Source organism: Lutra lutra, chromosome 2 (genome assembly GCF_902655055.1).
Source record: "Lutra lutra chromosome 2, mLutLut1.2, whole genome shotgun sequence".
In the NCBI taxonomy this organism is placed as follows: domain Eukaryota; kingdom Metazoa; phylum Chordata; class Mammalia; order Carnivora; family Mustelidae; genus Lutra; species Lutra lutra.
Window position 1 is genome coordinate 46,018,854 of NC_062279.1, and position 17,975 is coordinate 46,036,828.

At 52.6% G+C, this 17,975-nt stretch overlaps 1 protein-coding gene and 1 long non-coding RNA gene across 2 annotated transcripts in view; both read left to right on the plus strand.

Moving 5' to 3' along the window:
* The first annotated feature begins 5,126 nt into the window (after positions 1-5,126).
* The window catches only part of SLC25A37 (solute carrier family 25 member 37), a 36,566-nt gene continuing 23,717 nt past the window's right edge, over positions 5,127-17,975 (plus strand). The window contains exon 1 of the mRNA XM_047717365.1: positions 5,127-5,487. Within this exon, the coding sequence (XP_047573321.1) occupies positions 5,275-5,487 (213 nt within the window). The 5' untranslated portion in view covers positions 5,127-5,274. The remainder of the gene's footprint in view (positions 5,488-17,975) is intronic.
* On the plus strand, positions 5,503-6,604 carry LOC125092877 (uncharacterized). The gene is made up of 2 exons (XR_007125086.1): positions 5,503-6,413; positions 6,543-6,604. It is a non-coding gene; the product is annotated as an uncharacterized LOC125092877 (long non-coding RNA).

Genomic DNA, 17,975 nt, shown 5'->3' on the forward strand with positions numbered 1-17,975 from the left:
CGCCTCCAGAACCATGAGACAGCATCGTTCCGTTAATTTAGGCCACCCCGTGTGTGGTATTCAGTTATGGCAGTCCTGGGACACGGATGCGTCTTCTGAGCTTTCGGTTCAGGTGCAGGGGTGAGATGGCACTGTCTGTGATGCACAGGGAAACGTGGGGCTTGAGTGCGGGGGAGCGGTTGGGAGTAAGACAGAGCCAGGACTGGTGATGGGAATGTGGGGACAGAAGAAAGGACCAAAGGGAGGGAAAGAAAGGAGCTCCGAGGACAGGGCGTGGAGAGACTAGGTGGAGGATGCAGAGGGCACAGCCGGAAGTGCAAGAAGAGACCGGAAGTGAGGGAGGAGTTCCAGAGGCGGCGGCAGTCAAGAGGTCCGGACTGGACCATGCTGATTTGGCACTGAGGCCCTCGGTGACCTTTCCCAGAGCTCCTTTAGAAAAGCACAGGGCTTAGAAACTGGCGTGCAGAAGCTTCAGGAGTGACTCTGCATTGTGAGTATGGAAAGATAAGGGGAGATACTCTTTCAAAGGACTTCAGGATGGAGGGAGAAACAGGGCAACACCTTAAGGTGTGGAGCAGAGAAGAGGGATTTTGGAGAATTGAGTATATTTGTGGGAAAAGGGGAGGAGAGGGAAGAACTATGGGTGTGAGCAGTTGGATGGGCCCAGGCCCACCCCTGCAAACACACAGACATGGCGCCTCTCACCCAGAATTTAGCCAATGCTTTGCCTCCACTGGGACCTTGGCATTCCTCTGCCACACGCCCGTCCAATTCTGGAGCCCTGAGCCATTCACTAGGGGATGGGCTCTTGAGTACAGTGGGCATAACAGCAGTGCAGTGACAGTGTGGCCCCTGATGTGGGGAGAGGGCAGCTGACATCATTGTGTCTCATCAGTGAAAGTGCATGGGGCAGCTGCTAAGGCTGTTGGGACAGGCATCCATAGAACAGGAGTCAGGGGACTGTCCCCGAGCAGTGGGTCCCAGCCATGTCACATGGACGATTACCAGGGGACTCAAACAGTAGAGTCTGCAGAAGTGTGAACAGGGTCTAGTTCTCAGGAGACACAGTAGGTCAACACTCGACCCCCAGCCTGCTGATCAAACCCCCAGCTTTGACCCTTGCCCATCAGCGTCCTTGGAAAAGATGGTAAAGTGAATCAGCTCTGTGTTCCCTGGGCTTGATGGCTCTCACCCACGACTTCCTTATTTGACATGGGGCTCTGGAGTAAGACTAGCTTTTTGCCTCCATTTCTTCTTCTGCCTCTCTTGTGGAGAAACTCATTCCAAAGTATGAATCACAGAGCTTTTAGGAAACACAATGCTGTCCTTGGGAGAGTGAGAGATTCTGGGAATACACGGCCAGATATATAAGTGGAAGGGATCCAGCATATCAAGAGGACCTTGCAGCCCTCCCAACAGATAAACCTCACTTAAAATTAATGGATATGTGGATGAGAGCACATTGAGAAAAACAAAGACAAAATGCACCCCTTCCCACTCCCCCCACCCCCGCGGTAACCACACCACATCGTATTTGATCTAGGAGACATCATACCAGCTGCCCTCGCTCCAAGGCACAGAGCCTCCCCTCTGGCAGACAAGGGTGTCCCTGGTGGGAGCCACAGCATTGGCTGAGATCTGGGCAAGGTGTTACTATGTCTCTGTGTTGCAGAGGTGGGCAGGTGGGTGCCAGGGTTGGAGCAATGACTGTGGGGAAAAAAGTAAGATTTTGGAGAAAGTTTAGACCTCTTACCTCTGTACTGTTAACTCCTTCACGTTTTCTTTCCTTTCAGTACTCCCAAATCATATAAGCTTCACCACGAGATTTGTATTTTCTCATTTTTTGTGCTTCCTTCACCAACAAATGAGGAAGTATGCCAACCAATGGGCAGGAACCACATAGCAAGTAAGTGGCGGAACCAGGGTTCGAACAGGTCCATAACTCCAAGTCAAGTGCTCTTCACCCTCTATCCTCTTCAGCTCCCCACTCCTCTTTCAAAATGAAGGCTGGCTCCCAGATGGGCTAGAGCAGTATGATGACATCTTCAGAACGTCAACATTCAGGAACTTTACATAGAGACCCCAGTGGAACCAAGCCAAGTCATTCTGAGTCTCCAGGTTCACTCTATAGGAAAGGTTCTGAGCCCCTGAGAACTGCTCTGCTCCTGAGCTCTGCTCACTGCTCTGCTCCTGAGCCCCTATGCCCTCTTTGTTGACAGTGTGGCCAAAGCACTGGGTGATGGCAGCTGGTAGCCTTGCACAGAAGTCTAGGACCAGGGCTAGTGGCTGTATTCTGATGTCCAGGAATGGCTCCTTCTGTATTATGCCCTCCTGCTACCATATACAGTATTGTTAGAGCTGAAACCTAGGCTGGGCCTCCAGGAAAAACTCTCAGATCCACATTCCCAAACTGGCATCCCAAGGGGTCCTCTGGCATGTCCTGGAAGGCGAGGAAGGCCATCTGCTGAAGCTACGGTACAGGGATCAGGAGGTTGCTACCATTCCTGCTGCCATATTGCTTCTTGACATCCATGAATCTGGTGACCAGACACTGCAGGACTGTTGCAAGAGGAAAGCCATTGCCCACTCTTATCCAAGTGTCTATGGCTTTGCTAGGCAGCAGAAAACATCAAAGCAGCAGGAAGGTGACCTTCTTCTCTTTTCTGCCTCCCAGATCTCTCCAGTTCATCCAACTGGCACAATAATCACATCTGGACTATGAGCTGCAAGGATCTGATTAATGAGGTTTACAAATTTCTGGCCACTGCAGTACAAGAAGGAGTTTAAGATAGATGCTGAGTGCCAACACACCATGTCTACCTTATAGGATGAGAAAAAAATATTGAATGCTTATAATAAATATTCCAAATATTTTCTAAATTGCTCTGGCTTAATATTTACTTAATGAAGTTTTTTAAAATTTTATTTATTTGACACACAGAGAGAGAGAGATCACAAGTAGGAGGAGAGGCAGGCAGAGAGAGAGAGAGAGAGAGAGAAGGAAGCAGGCTCCTTGCTGAGCAGAGAGCCCGATGTGGGGCTTGATCCCAGGACCCTGGGATCATGACCTGAGCTGAAGGCAGAGGCTTTAACCCGCTGAGCCACCCAGGCACCCCCTTAATGAAGTTTTTAAAAAGTCTGATATCTTTTAAGTTTATGGGCCTGTTTACATTTGCCAGGAGTCCCCTTAATCATCCAGAGGATGGCTTCTCTCCACCAATATCACCACTGCAAAGTCCAGAAGGCTCCTCATCCATTAGAAGACTACATCCTAAAAATGAATTAAGTTATAGAAATGACACATGTATTATTTAGGTCTGAAAAATATAGTAAAAATACCTTTAATCCTACATCACTATCACAATGACCACTTCCCTCTTCCTGCATGCCTAATGTTTACATCTTTGTAAATGTCATAGAGTTTCATGTTGTTTCTTCACCCAACATTGTATCATCATTTCTCATCTTATTGCATAACACAACCACAATTTTTGATGACCCCAATGTACATGTCATCATTTATTCAGCCATCCCCTTTTAGTTGAACATTTCAGTTGTTTCCAATTCTTTAGTACTATAAATAGTGCTTTGAAGAGGGGCTTACGCATATTTACACTTTCATGGCACATTTCCAGAAGTGGGACAACTGTTTTAAGAATATGTACTGGTTAAAAGGTATCCATTTTCAAGTGCATATCAGTGGCTTTTGATGAATGTTTCTTAAAAATCACCTATGGTAAAAGCGGGGAAAATTTTCTCTGCCAACCACTAAACAAAGAGCTTGCTTCTACCTCTAACAACCTCAGCACTTCCTCTGGGAGCTACTTACTATTGGCCGCTACCAAAAAAGGGGAGTTGGTGCCCTTGGCCTTGAAGGACAATGCTCACGTCACTATATCTCGAATCCCTGGAAGGTGCCTGGGTTGCTGTGACCTGAAGCTTGGGAGCAGGGTGAGGGTAGAGTGGGTGCAGCATCTTGGGGATCTCCTCCACCCTTTCCTATCTCAAGGCCCAGCTCTCCTGACCAGAAGGCTTCTCTGGATAAGGTGTCTGGTATCTCAGAAGTGCCAAGTCTTAAGCCCCAGAACATGGACATTTAGACGTGCAGGTGCCCTACTTTCCCAGAGAAGACTTCCATAGACAGGTCATTCCCCTGCTTTCTGATTTCTCCTCCATCCCCGAGATACAACAAGACAATACTGTTTAGGTTGAAATAAAGCAACCTGGGTTACACTTTAAGAGGTCAGCTCAGGATGAGTTTAAGAACCAGGAGACCAGAGTCTGAGAAAGCAGGTAGATGCAATGCTCTAAGATTTTGCTGGGAGCCACTCAGCACCTGAGTGAGAGGCCGGCCTCTGAAGACCTCCCAGGCTTATTAGTCCCAAGAAAAATGTGCTGAAGGTGCTGAAAGGCTCCATTCTGATGACTAGTCATGTCTTGCTCAGTCCAGGACAGAGTGGATTTAAGCTTCTTTGTGAGAATAAGAAGAGGAACGCATTTAGCTCTGTGTGTTTCCAGCGAGGGAAAAAAATTTCAGCTAAACGAGTGTACTTCCCAGCAAAGCAGCCTAGCACAGGACGTTGACTCTGTCTCCTCCACGGTATATGCCCATGGGCTGCACAAAAGGAGGTATGAGCCACTGATACCACGCAGTGAGTCTCCAATTCTAGAACTCCACTCCGCCCGCACGTGTGCCCTCACCCCCTACCTGGCTATCATAACTGCTCCATAAATGGCATTCGCAGTAACTGTCCCCTCTCCAGGCCTTAGGAATGCCAACGCTTGCTGAGCAGCACTGTTTGCAAAACCCGGGCTCTGGGAAAAGATTATGCGTGGTTCCTGATCTCCCTCCACCCCCGGACATGGGCATGTCCCCGCCGGGGGCCTGGACGACCCTCTCCAGTTACCACCAGACCCCCTCCTCCGCCCAGCCAGCCCCAAGCGCCGCAGCAGCACCCTGGAGGTTGTACAACTTCCCGGGACACCCCAACGTCTCCTCTCGCCCCCGTCCGGTTGCTTGGAAATTTGCACTGGACAGTGACGTCACACAGGAAGGCGGGTCCCCAGTGTCCCACACACCAATGGTGGGGCCGCGGCCGGCCTCTTCTTTTCCAGCGATTGGTGTGTCGGGCCCCTTCGCTCCACCCCAGCCCGCCATGGCGTCAGGCGCCGCAAAACCGGGGAGGTGGTTCCCACTTTAAGAAGTGAAGTTTTTCGCCCCCTCCCCCTCCCTGCCCACCTCCTGCAGCCTCCCGCGCCCCGCGGAGCTGGCGGATGGAGCTGCGCTGCGGCGGCGTAGGGAGCCAGGCTGTGGGGCGCAGGATGGATGGGGACAGCCGAGATGGCGGCGGCGGCGGCTGCAAGGACGCCGGGTCGGAGGACTATGAGAACCTGCCGACCAGCGCCTCCTTATCCACCCACATGACAGCCGGAGCGATGGCCGGGATCCTGGAGCACTCGGTCATGTACCCGGTAGACTCGGTGAAGGTGAGGCGCGAGGAGTCTTGCGGGACAGAGCGAGCGGACCTGGGAGCGCGCGCGCGCGCGCGTGCGTTTGCATCCCGCGCAAGAGCAGCCTGGGGGAGCGCCCCCAAAGCGCCTCTCCTCCCGTCTGCGGCGGGCGTGGGGCGCGGCACCCCGGCTCTTGCCGCGAGCGCGCCGCGCCGCTCCTTCCGCCGCGCGCCTGGGCCCCGGGGGCGCCCCTAAGCCCACTAGGGTGCTCCGGCCGGCGCCACGCACCGCCGCTCCCACCGCCTTCCCGACCCGGGCTGCTGGCGGCGCTGCGGCGGGGGAGAAGAATTGGCGAGCGCCCCTGGTCTCGGTGGTGGCGGCGGGGTGCCCGAGGGAGGCGATCGGTGCAGCTCCGCACAGTCTTACCACGCCTGCCCACGCGATCCGAGGGCTTCGGGTTTCCAGCTCTCCGCGGCTCCCGCTGGCGCGCCCGGTGTCCGAGCCGGGGCGAGAGGCGTCCTCCGGTGTGTGCGGGGTGGCCACGGCTGCCCCCACGTGCGCAGTTTCCGAGGGAGCGTGCCGCCGGGAAGCGCTAACCGCGCTAGCTGGCGCCGAGAAACGTGGCCCCGGCTCGGCCGCGCGCCCTCCGGCCCGGGTGTGTGTGGCTTCTGCTTCCCGGGTCTCTGGGCAGGCGGAGGAATGGCAGGGGTTCCGCTGGTTCTTGGCAGCTCTCTTGGGAATACCGGTTCAGCGACGCCCGACGTGATCCCCTTTTCTCAGGGTTTCTGCACCGCTTCCCCCAGAAGTTCGGGCGGCCGAGCAGCCTAGAGGCAGGGAGCCCTGCAGTGACATTTGCCTTCTCTTTTTGTTGCAGGGAGGAGGGCAGGCGAGAAGAGCGTGGGCTATCCAACTCTTACTGTGGGTTGTGTAATAGGCACTCGGTTTGCCTGTCACCTCCCCAGGTAGTTTTACGAGCATTTGTGCAAGGAGGCAGCGTTAGCCGGGCGGATTTTCCCTGTTAGAGTGAGAGCTGCCTTCTGTCCGACTGTTCAGGAAGGTAATGCTGGTATTGACATTTTGCGCTTCTGTAGGCATAACTCATCGAATTCATCCAGCAAACCCAGGGATTAACAGATGAAGAAACGGAGGCAAAGGGCTATGAACTGATTCACCTGCCCAGGCTCATACTCCACCTGTCTCCTCTGACTCCAGCCCCAGAGTGCTTTCTGAGACTTGGGGACGGCTCTGGGTGGCAGTTATCTTGAAAGGCAGGGCCCACAGAGCTCCCCCACTGGCAGCTGTCTCTTGTTGATGCTCGCCCCACATGTGAGATGTGAAGACCAGAATGTCAAAGTCAGGGTTTTCTCTGCCCTGGGCAGCTCTCTGGGAGCTGGTAGTCAGTGGACAGACACGAATCCAGTGAGAGAAAATATGGGCATTTGCAGTAAGGTGAGGCCCAAGGCTTTGATGATGCTACCCTGCGGGAGGCATCATCTCTTCAGACCCTCCAGCATCCCCAGGGGGGATTAGGGAAGGAATGGTCTTTGCTGCCAGGGTTATGGAGGGCATGGGAGAGAGTCTTGCCTCGTAGGTTTTCACAGCTTCTCCAGGAAAGACCCTGGACAGATACCCGGTGGCATTTGTATAGGAAAGAATCCATCACATTTAATAAAATTTCCCATATTCGAAGCTATTGTGTCCAATGCCCTGGACAGACTATGGGGAAAGTTAGGGGCAGGAAGGTGTTATTTGAGCAGGCACCCGACTCACAGGGTGGCAGAGATGAACATTCCATTGGGGACCGGTGCCACATGTGAGGTTTTGCTGAGCGTGGCTTGGAGCATCACTATCGGTTATCTTTAGGATTAGATGTAATTAGTCATGCCTTTTCAACTCCCTGTGTCAGCCTAAGAGGTATTTGTCTCATATGTTTAAATTGTGTGTTTGGTGTTTAGTTTCTTTTCTGTCCCGTAGACATAGCATGTTTTAATCCAGATGTCACTGTGTACTTAGCACATAGCAGTGAAGTAATCACCTGTGGATAGGAAACAGAGCCGTCCCAGACGAGTCACCCACCTTATAGGGCTTGACTATAAAATGAAGGCCCTGGTTAGGTAATTAGTAAGGGCTTCTGTTTCTAAGCATGCAGGTTTGGTTTTAAAGCACCTCGTTTCTCACTACAGTTTCTCGGGAGGGAGTAGCAAGGATTCTTCTTTTCATTTTTCAGCTGAGACAAAAGGCACAGAGAGAGGGTTAAGTGGTGTGAGCCCCGTTGCATGATCCCAGGGGAGCTGCAGCCAAGTGGCAAGGTCTACCAAGATCGGCATGGTTGTCTGTTCCCAGCATGACAAAACAGGGACACATCCATGCATCACTTGGGGAAACCTCGACTGTATTTTTCTTAAATATTTTGGGTGATGGAGACCATGAATAATGGAGCCAGGAGCCTGGATCGGGTTTCCAGCCCTGCCTGTAACTTGCTTCATGCCTTAGGCACTGTTCTGCGCCTTAGTTTTGTGGCTGTAAAATGGGGCCTACAAGGCCAGTTCAGTATTTCTCCCCATTCTTAACCTGTCCCCCTTTCTACATACACAGAACACCCACTGTCCTCTTTTATGATACTTGAAATTCCAAAGAATTATTACAGTCGAAGCCATGGCAGTGGGAATTGTGTGTTGGAAAAAAATTCATCTCTGATTTTATAAGGCACACATTTTGAACTTTGAGTACGTGAGGTTAGGTGAGAGTAGCAGGTGGGCCCGCTTTTCCCAGTTTTTCTGTCCTAGGTGGTGTGGACCATGGAACTCAGTGCTGGTCACTTTGACCACAGAGCCAGACGAGCTGCTTCCTTTTGTGGTCATAGGGGCAGAAAGCCAACCTTATCAGTGCTTAAAATTATTATGTTAAATATGCTTTCCCATGAAGTCCTATCCTAACCAACACCCCACAATGTCACTTTCATTACCTGTGTTTTTTCAAACTGTGGGTTGTGACCCATTAATGGAATCAACATTTTAAGAAAGATTAGTTTCTCTAGGGGCGCCTGGGTGGCTCAGTGGGTTAAGCATCTGCCTTCTGCTCCGGTCAGGACCCCAGGGTCCTGGGATGGAGCCCCACTTCGGGCTCTCTGCTCAGTGGGGGATCTGCTTCTCCCTCTCCCATTCGCCCTGCTTGTGTTCCCTCTCTCGCTTTCGCTTTCTCTCTCTCTGTGAAATAAATAAATAAAATCTTTAAAAAAAAAGATTAGTGTCTCTAATGGTGAAAGTACAAAATACAAGTGAGTGTGGTGTGGCCTGCTATAAGACGTGTGTTGCTTGGTGAAATTGTTTGGGGGGTGTGTGTGTGTGCGCGCACGCGTTCCCTGGATGGCTGTGTACAACTCCATTCTGATGGGCAGTTATGGCCAAAAAAGTATGAGGAGCACTGAACCTGATGATGGGTAATGTCTCTGAAGCTACAGCAGTCTGATTATTAAAGGGTTATTTGGAAGACCTTCAGCAACATTTCTGCTCCTTCCTGTGCCTCCTTCTCTCACTTAGTCCCCAGGGGTGGAGTGTGAATACTTAATGAGTCCCTAAAGGGCCAGGCCACCCAGATCTCCTGTCAGTTCCTAGTAACTGAACGGTCTGCCTGGTACCAAGGACCGGAGCACGGGGACGCCACAGCCCTTTCGCCAACCAGTAGTGATTACTTGTTCCTTCCCAACTGGGGCTTTGCAGTGGGTTTTCCGTGATTCTGTAGCCGGTGCCCCAGAGTGTGCAAGTGGCATGGTCCCCGAGGCCAGCACGTGGGGTGGCTGTAGGAAGCCCGGGTCGGGAGAGTGCTCAAGACCATGGGGAGAATGCCAGGTGGGTGGAGGAGGAAATTCCAACCAGATTAGGCACACCACTCTAGACCATGCTGAATCCCACGGTGGTGAAAGCGGGGGGCAAAAGGAAACAGGAAAGATTTGAAGCGAGGGAACTTCCGCTGACCCTCTCTCGGCCCTTCCCTTGGCTTCTCAAGGAAGCGCTGTCTGTAACTGTGCGGGGAGAAGCCCCCCTTCCCGGGCCGGGCGCAGTCCGTGAGGAGGAGCGGGCAGCCAGGGGGTGAGGCTCAGCCTTCTCTCGAGGAGCTGGTGGGTGCTGAGCCAGTTGGAAACGTCGGTTGGCCTCCGGGGTTTCTGCAGTTGGCCTTGCTGAGCTCTGAGCCACGGCGAGCCAGGCAGGTGCCAGGACAGCTCAGCATTCCTCCACTTCTGAGTTTGCTCCTCCTGGTCCCAGTGGTGCAGGCTGGCTGGTAGGAAGGGTGCTCAGCCGGAAGGGGAAGGCCGCAGCCGGAGCCCCCTCCGAGCCCACTGCAGTGTTTTCAAAGCCAAGTACAGTTCAGTAGATGCCGCACGGCTTCAAAAGGGCGTGAAATCCCAAATTGCTCGAGTTCTTGCAAGAAAATTATAGTGATTTCTCTGTCTCTCTTCTCCTGTCTTCTTCAGGTTCCTCCCCTCCCTTTTTTTCTGTCCTTAAGTGGGTGATGCTTTTTTAAAAGGTGCGTTTGGAAGGGGCATGGAGTCAAGAAAGGCGTGTTCTTGAACTTGTGTCCTTTTCTTTGCCTCCTGAGGACACCCACAGCCCGGATCTGCAGCTTGCAGGCCTGCTGCTGGAGGAGGGGATGGACCTTACCCAGCCCCCTACCGCCTGGAAGTGGGGGAGGGGCAGGCTGGGTCAGGGCTTGAGGGGGTGCCCCTAGGAGTCTAGTGGACAAGGAAGGCACCCTCACCTCTTCAGTAGGGAGAGGCAGTTGTGCCCGCATGGGGGATTTACCTGACTGGGTCTTTAAAGCACACAGGGGTGTGTGCCTGGAACATGGGAGAGGGCATTGCTCGTGGAGTGTGTGTGTCCCTTATCCCTTCCTGGTTTTCTTTTGGGCATGTCTTAGCTACCTTTGGCCATCTCATTCGTGAGAGCTTTCATCCCATCTGCTCTTGGGCGCAGTGACCGACTGTGGTCCACTTTCCCTTTTTTTTTTTTTTTTTAAGATTTATTTATTTATTTGACAGAGAGAGATCATAAGTAGGCAGAGAGACAGGCAGAGAGAGAGAGGAGGAAGCAGGCTGCTTGCCAAGCAGAGAGCCCGATGTGGGGCTCGATCCCAGGACCCTGAGATCATGACCTGAGCCGAAGGCAGCGGCTTAACCCACTGAGCCACCCAGGTGCCCCCACTTTCCCTTTTTGATGGGCGTTGGTTCTTGACCCCCTTCCAACTTCAGGAGGGCTGCCTTTCCCCAGCCCACTGGATGAACTAGCTTCTGTGTTGAACGTAGCTTCTCTCAAGCCCCAGAACATTCTGGCTGTCTTCATATTTCTCCTAGGACCCAACATTTCCTTCTCAGAGAATTTTCCTTTTCGTTTTCTAATCCTCAGTCCTCTGGCCTCCTCAGTGCCGGCTGCAGATGCATCTATACGGGCTGGCTGTTTGCACGAGCTCTTCGGCAGGCGTCGGGAGCCCCGAGCCTGCCCTTCCCCTCCCCGCCTCCACCTAGAATGTTCTGGCTGACATTTTGCATAGAGGAGACGTATCTAATCACTTTGTCTTTAACTCTAAACCTCCCCTCAAGCTCTTTCTGAGCCACGTGTCTCACCCTCCAAGAACTATCTTGGGGAGATTCGGATCCCTAGTCATTGACGTACTGGTTGGGGCAGAGCCGGCTTAGCTTTTCTGAATCGTAATTGTTTTGTCCGTAAAACGCAGATACTAATTTTCTTGCTGGTTTCTCTCTCCCGACTGAGCTTTCCACTGCTTTCTTCCTTTATTTTTCATCACACCCCGCGGAAGTTGCTTGGAACATGCTCGCTTGTATCTGCACCGAATGTTCCTTCCGTCTCCCTGTCCTGATAGGGAGACAGCTCTTCGCCTGAGGTCGCTCCTTCCCGGAAGCCTCTCAAGTGTTAAGATTCCTGTCAGCTCAAGCCCAGGCATCTCTGGGGCTCCTGGCCTCTCACCGTGACCCACCAGCCTCTTAGTCTCGGTCTTCCTTTGAGGCTCCTGTCCTTCCACTTTTCTCTCTCTCTCTCTCTCTCTCTCTCATCTGCTCACCTCAGGGCAGGAGGAGGAGTGGTGAGGAGCACCAGTGTGTGGAGGGTGTCCAGGCTCTGCTTAGCGTGACCTTGGACCTCTTTCCCAGTGCCCTGTCTCCTGTCGGTGAAAAGGGGAGAGTGGCGGTGAGGGTGAAGTCCTTTAAGCAGTGAATGACGGAGCCTGCTGTGTCCTGAGTGCTCTCTGGGGCTCAGTGCTCATCTTCATCTCTGTCATGGTCAACAACATAGTCGTGCCCCTACTTTCCCCGATCTCTCTGGACGTTGGCGTCCGGCTCGCAAAGACTGTTTCCACCCAGAAGGAATCCCGCTATCACTCTTGAGAACATCCCCTCCTGGTTGCCAGCCAACTAACATCCAAATCCCTGTGTTCTTTTTTTTTTTTTTTTAAGATTTTATTTATTTATTTCACAGAGAGAGATCACAAGTAGGCAGAGAGGCAGGCAGAGAGAGAGATAGAGGAGGAAGCAGGTTCTCCGCTGAGCAGAGAGCCCGATGCGGGACTCGATCCCAAGACCCTGAGATCATGACCTGAGCCGAAGGCAGAGGCTTAACCCACTGAGCCACCCAGGTGCCCCAAAACCCCTGTGTTCTTTATGCCCCTCAGGTTGATGGCCTGTAACTCCACGGGGCCTCGTCCTAACACGGAACTTTTCCACCTCTGAGGTCCTGAATTTAGCTGTGTTACCCTGGCCCCACCGGGCTGGGCCTCCGCCTGGCCCTATTTTCCTCCTCCAGCCTAGAGCCTGTGGCTGGCCACTGCAGCCACTCCCAGGACCTCCCTTTCCCTGCCTCACTGGTCTGCCCAAACCCCAGTCCTGGGTGACCCATTGCCCCATCGGGCCGTCGAGCCCTTCTGGAAAAAAAAAATCGCACGTTTGCCTCCACTGGTGCCCTGTGTGCACGTGCCTCTGGGGCCCTCAGCCTGTCCTTTTGTGTGTTCTGGTCAGCCTGTTCCCATCCTTCTCAGCAGCTCCTCACACTCCCATCCCTCTGCTTTCTCAGCCCCTTGTGTGGCCTCTTGCTCCGTAGCTCATAGGGAAACCAGGACCCCAGTGAAGATCACCTTCCTCTCACCGCCCTTCCAACCAGCCTGCTGTTCCCTGCCTTCCTCCTGTCATAAGGTAAAAGGGTCTTCCCTCTGCCAGAGGGGAATCACCAGGCCTGGGAAAGGCAGGGCGTGGGAACCACTTGCGTACACCTGCGTTTCAGTCTTGTCCTGCCTCTACCCTGGGCCGCGGGAGTGACCTCTGTCACCTCAGGGTCCTTGTCTGCAGAGTGGGGATGTTCATACCGAGCCCTCCCTTATAGGACTGTTGGAAGAATTGAACAAGTCATCTCTCGGAAAGCTGTTGCTGTAGCGTCTGCTGCCCGTGTGCTATAAATGCTCATGGTGGCAGTTATTTTGGTCATCTCTCTCATGAGCAACTCGGTTTCGGTATCTTTAGCCTTCCCCCGACCTGTGATTCCTTCTTACAAGCATTTATAAAGTCCAAACTCATCCCATCTTAAATAACAAATACCGGACATCTCACCTTGACCCCATGCGCCCCAGGGGTTCTTCTCCTCAAAATAACCAGGGTTAGGAAAGGATCCTGGACACTTGCTCTCTGCTTCCTCACCTCCTCCTCCCCCCATCCCTCTGACCCCTCACCGGCCAGGCCTTTGGCTTTGTGCCCACCGCTCTGCTGGAAACCTCAGAGACGCTGCTAGTGATCTCCTGGCTAATAAAATCAGTCATCGTTTTCCTGGCCTCTCTGATGAGGGGGCAGCGGCCTGGTCTTCCTTAGAGGTCAGCCCGCCACCCTCTCTGCTCCCCACAGTTTCTGCCTGCGTCCTGCTCACTCACAGTTGGAAGACTGGTGTCTCTGGTCCAGCCTTTCTGGAAGCTGGGCATCTGTGGCCTCCCAGACAGTCTTAGACGTGGCTGCCTCGGTGTCCAGGATGTGCCATGTAGACATCCCCGCCTCCCCTCCAGCCTGGGCCCCCTCCCTCAGAAACTTTCTCTTCTTTTTTTTTTTTTTTTTTAATTTTATTTTTTATGAACATATAATATATTTTGAAACTTTCTCTTCTTAAATGGGGAAGAGTCTCAATGCCTACCCTGCCTGCCTTTCAGGTCTTGTTACTACATCTAGAAAGAAAATGCAGCCGGGTTTGCAATGAACTCTGAACAGTGAATGCAGTCTAAGAAGTATAAAATAGCTCTCTGCAGGTGCCAGGCCATGGTTTTATCAAACTGGGAACTTGCTAAAAGGTAGGGTTAGCTGATTGGAATGGAAAATCTAGCCTGTTCTGCACGTGCAGCAGAACCCATGCCAGGAGCTGAGGACCAGCCCCATCTTCTGCATCTCATATCAGATCGTCCCTCTCTCTGCTTCATAGGCCCCTAGCTGTCCCTGTTGCCTGCAGAACAAAGCCCGAACCTTGAGCAGTGTGCAGACACCTAGACCTTCTTCCCTCTGACTTGTCCGTCAGAGCAAGACAGATAAAGGTATTCTGTGAATAGCGGTTGAATGAACGTAGGTATAGTTGTTGTTATAAAGAGGCGTGGGAGGAAGAGGGGGCACCTGGGTGGCTCATTTGGTTGGACGTCTGACTCTTGACTTCGGCTTGGGTGGTGACCTCAGGGTTGTGAGATCAAGCCACCTATCAGGCTCCGTGCTCAGCAGGGAGTCTGCTTGAGTTTCTCTCCCCCTGCCCCCCCATGCCCCCCTAGTGCGTTCTTGCTTTCTAAAATACATAAATCTCTAAAACAAAGAAGAGATGTGGTGGGGAAAAGTTCTTTGAAACATGCTCAGCCCCTTTGTTTGTCCTTTGTTTTGCAGTAGAATTTGCAAGCCACCGTTCTATCCCAATGAGGCTATTAATTCTTCTGGCCACCCACTTCATTCCACACTTCCTGAGCGCCTTCCCTGCTGGTCTCTGTGCTATAGACACCAGACAGCAAAAATAAGTGCTGGCCCCCGGCCCCAGTGCATTGCTCGCTATAATTAGATCCTGAGCTAACGTGGCAGGATGGGCTCCCTTTGAGGGGAAGAAGGGCCCAACTTGGTGTTTGCTTTCAAAGGGGCAAAAGGTCTGGGGTGTCCAGGCTCTGCCATCTTGCAGGTCCCGAGGCTGCCCGGGGAGCATCATTCCAGACTTCTTTGCCGTGTAATCTTGAGTTGGCTTCTTGCCCTGGAGAATACAGTGGCCCTTAGTTGTCTTATATGCCCCCCCGCCCCGCAATCCTCTTTCTCACCCCTGAGATTGTTAGTCATTCTGGAAGCTGAACTTGGCTCCCAGAAGGTGCCTCTGAAAACATTCTCCACCCTACCAGTAACCCCAGACATTTGGGAAGGGCCGTTGTCTGGTCACTAAGAGGTGTTACGGTTTCACATTCACGCTTTCTCTCTGAAGAGAAAACAAAACGTGTCGAAATGGAAATCCCAGCAGCAGCTTGGCTGAAGTAAGAGTTGCGTAACAGCTTTAAGAAACGTCTGGCCATTGTTGGGTCAAGTGGGGGGGCTGCAGCTTCGTGTCACCGAGAGGACTTCCTCTGGGGCCTCTGGATCCATCAGATGTGTCCAGCGAGAGACCCAGAAAGCGGTGGCACGCCGAGGTCTGATTGGCAAACGCCCTTGCCACGGTCGCTCATTGGGGTGACAGCTTTGGTTCCCTGGCATGGCCATAAAGGCTCCGTCTGAGATCCTTCCGTGGGCAGGGGCTGGAGAGAGCTGCATGTGCTGGTGTGGAAGACCCTAGAAGGCCCCAGTAGGCTCTGTGACGTTAATTTCTGGGCCTGCCATGGACCAGCTTTGAAACCTTGGTACTTCTCTAGGCGAGGCTGGTGTCTCCTGCTCTCACAGGCTAATCCTAGTCTCCTAGACTAACATCATTTGCTTCCTCACTTGACGGGGCCTTTGAAAAGCTCAGGGAGGATCACGTTTGTGGGCGGCTTTTGTAAACCTGGACATGCCCAGATAATCCTAGATAATATCGGAGGCAGTATGCTTCATGATGAAGAGGAGAGTGGTTCAGGTTCACGGAGCAGGCTCTGGGGCCAGACTGCCTTGGGACGGTGCCTAAACAAACTACTGACCTCTCTGTCCCCCATTTTCCTCATCCGTAAGATGAGGTAATCACACTCAGAGTGTTGCTATAGAATTAATTACAATATACCACGAGTGTTAAGAATAGCATCAGGTACTTGGTAAGCATTCAGTTAATTTTAGTTCCTGTGTCGTTTCTAAAGGTGTTATTGCTTGAACGCCTACCGATGCTTGTATGTTGCTTTTGCACTTGTATGTTGCACTGTTTTTGTATTGTTCTCACCTGCATTCTGTCACTGGATTCTCTTAGCTCTCCTGTGAAGGTGGGAAAAGACATGTGCTGTTTCTCATTTTGAGAAAACTGAACTTCAAAAAAATAGGACGCTCTGGAAGTCAGGCATTTTCTGCTATTCAAGAGCAGAGCGGGGACAAAGAGGAAGGGAAAAGGCAGGAGAAAGCTAAGGAGGTACCGGGGAGTAGACTCACACATTAATGGCAGCAGGGGCCCCTGAGCTGGGTTCTGAGACAAGATGACACGGCCCCAGCTGCATTCTTGGGAGGGAGGAACTGGAGGGAAGGGAGCACCAGCAGCGACTCAAAAGTCCAGCATGGAACGCAGAGCTCTAACATATAAGTAGGAGGTCTTTGGTCAGATACTCCAGCACAGAGGGCAAGGGGATGATGACATATGGTTATGGCTGTAGGTAATCTCTGGCTCTGTCTGGCTTCTCTCTCTGGATCGACTTGCAGCCGCTGTGGCCCCTTCTCATGTCAGCAGGGAGTTGAAACTTGGAACTCAGTATTGTGATTTGACTTTGGACTGGCCTGAGAATCCTTTTCTGAATCCCAGGATCAGGATGGCCTGTTGTTGGGAAGAGCACTACGTCATCGTTCCTCGGTCGGCTAGGGTAGCTGTTTCCTTCCCTTCCACAGGGAAGAGTAGCAACAACCGTCCCGCCTCCCTTTCCATCTGCTCACTGCCTCTAGGAAGAAAATAGAGCCGGGCTTGCAGCAAACAAACCTTTCTACTGTTGAAAAAGTCTAAAGCTCTCCGCAGGTGCCAGGTCACGGTATTTATTATCCAACGGGGATCCTGTTAAAGGGGTAAGGTTAGCTCATTGGAATGGAAAATCCAGGCTCTGTTTCCAGCCACTGTGGGATTCGCAGCATGGCCTCAGGCGCTTCACCTCTCTCCTTACACAGTGTCTCCCATCTGTTGAGTAAAGACCCGGGTGGCCCCCCTGCTCCCGCCGCCTTCGCTGGGTTGTACTCAGGGCATGCTCTGAAACACATTTAAAATTGATCACGGAGGGCTGATGTTGAGAGGAGCTGCGTGTGGCCACCGAGATGAAGGCTCGTGAATGATGGGCTGCATGCAGGAGGGCAGTGGGCTGCCCGGGGCAGTGAGGGTCCCGTTCTTCTCTGTGGGTCAGCCTTTTATAGCCTCACTTTTACTTTTTAAGTGAACCTGCCCCTTGAATGCCAGGCAGCTGGGGCTGGGATTTTCCCACTGTGGTCCCTCCTGTGTCTGTTTTCCCTGTTTTCTCAATGACTGCTGTCACAGAGAAGTAAGGGGGGAAGGAGGTAGGACACAGACGCCTTTGTCTTGAGGTCCTCCGGTTCTTGTTTCCGCATGCTGCCCGCTTTGAGGGTTTTGCTGGCTGGTGCCTGGCTGGCCCTCCGCCTGGCAGTAGGTGCGGAAGGTGGTGGGTGGACACGGGCAGCCCGCAGGAAGCTTGCCAGCCGGACCTGCTCGGGACAGGAACACTCCAGGCACTGCTTCTGACTCGCAGTGCCCCCCTCTCCCCTGGAAGACGGGATGTCCCAAGGATGTCCCGGGGCTGTCACGAGCCTGGATTAAAGGAGCAGGAGGGCTTAGCTGATGAGCCACTCAGAGAAGTCAGACCAGAGCCGGGAAGCCTTTCCAAAGGAGAGATGTTGGTGTGTGTATATACATGTGTGTGAGGCTGGAAGGGGCGGGCCCAGGGCGTGTCAGTCTCTTTCCTTAGTCACTGTCTCCATGGCTTATTTGCTAAACGTAGGCTTGTGTTAGCCTGATTCATAGAACGGTGGAAGAGTTGAAAGGCCTTTGCAACAATGCAACTTCATCTGCTGGGTTTCACTGAATGACTAAATTAAGTGAGGAGTGAGGACGTATGGAGAGTAAGGATGTGTGCCGGGCCCCAGGGGAGCTGAAAGGCTCGACACCTGGGAGGTCGCTCCTGACAGAAGTCCCCGTCCAGCTGGGAGGACAGATAGATTGACGACTCCTTCCTGTAGTGGATGTTGAGCCTGTCCTCAGGGAACCTGCACCTCATCCAGGGGGTCAGGAAAAGGCACCTCCAGGAATTAGCTCAGTATCTATATGTAGAACAAAGGGAATACAGATGTTAGAACAAAGCCATGCCATTCTCTCTGT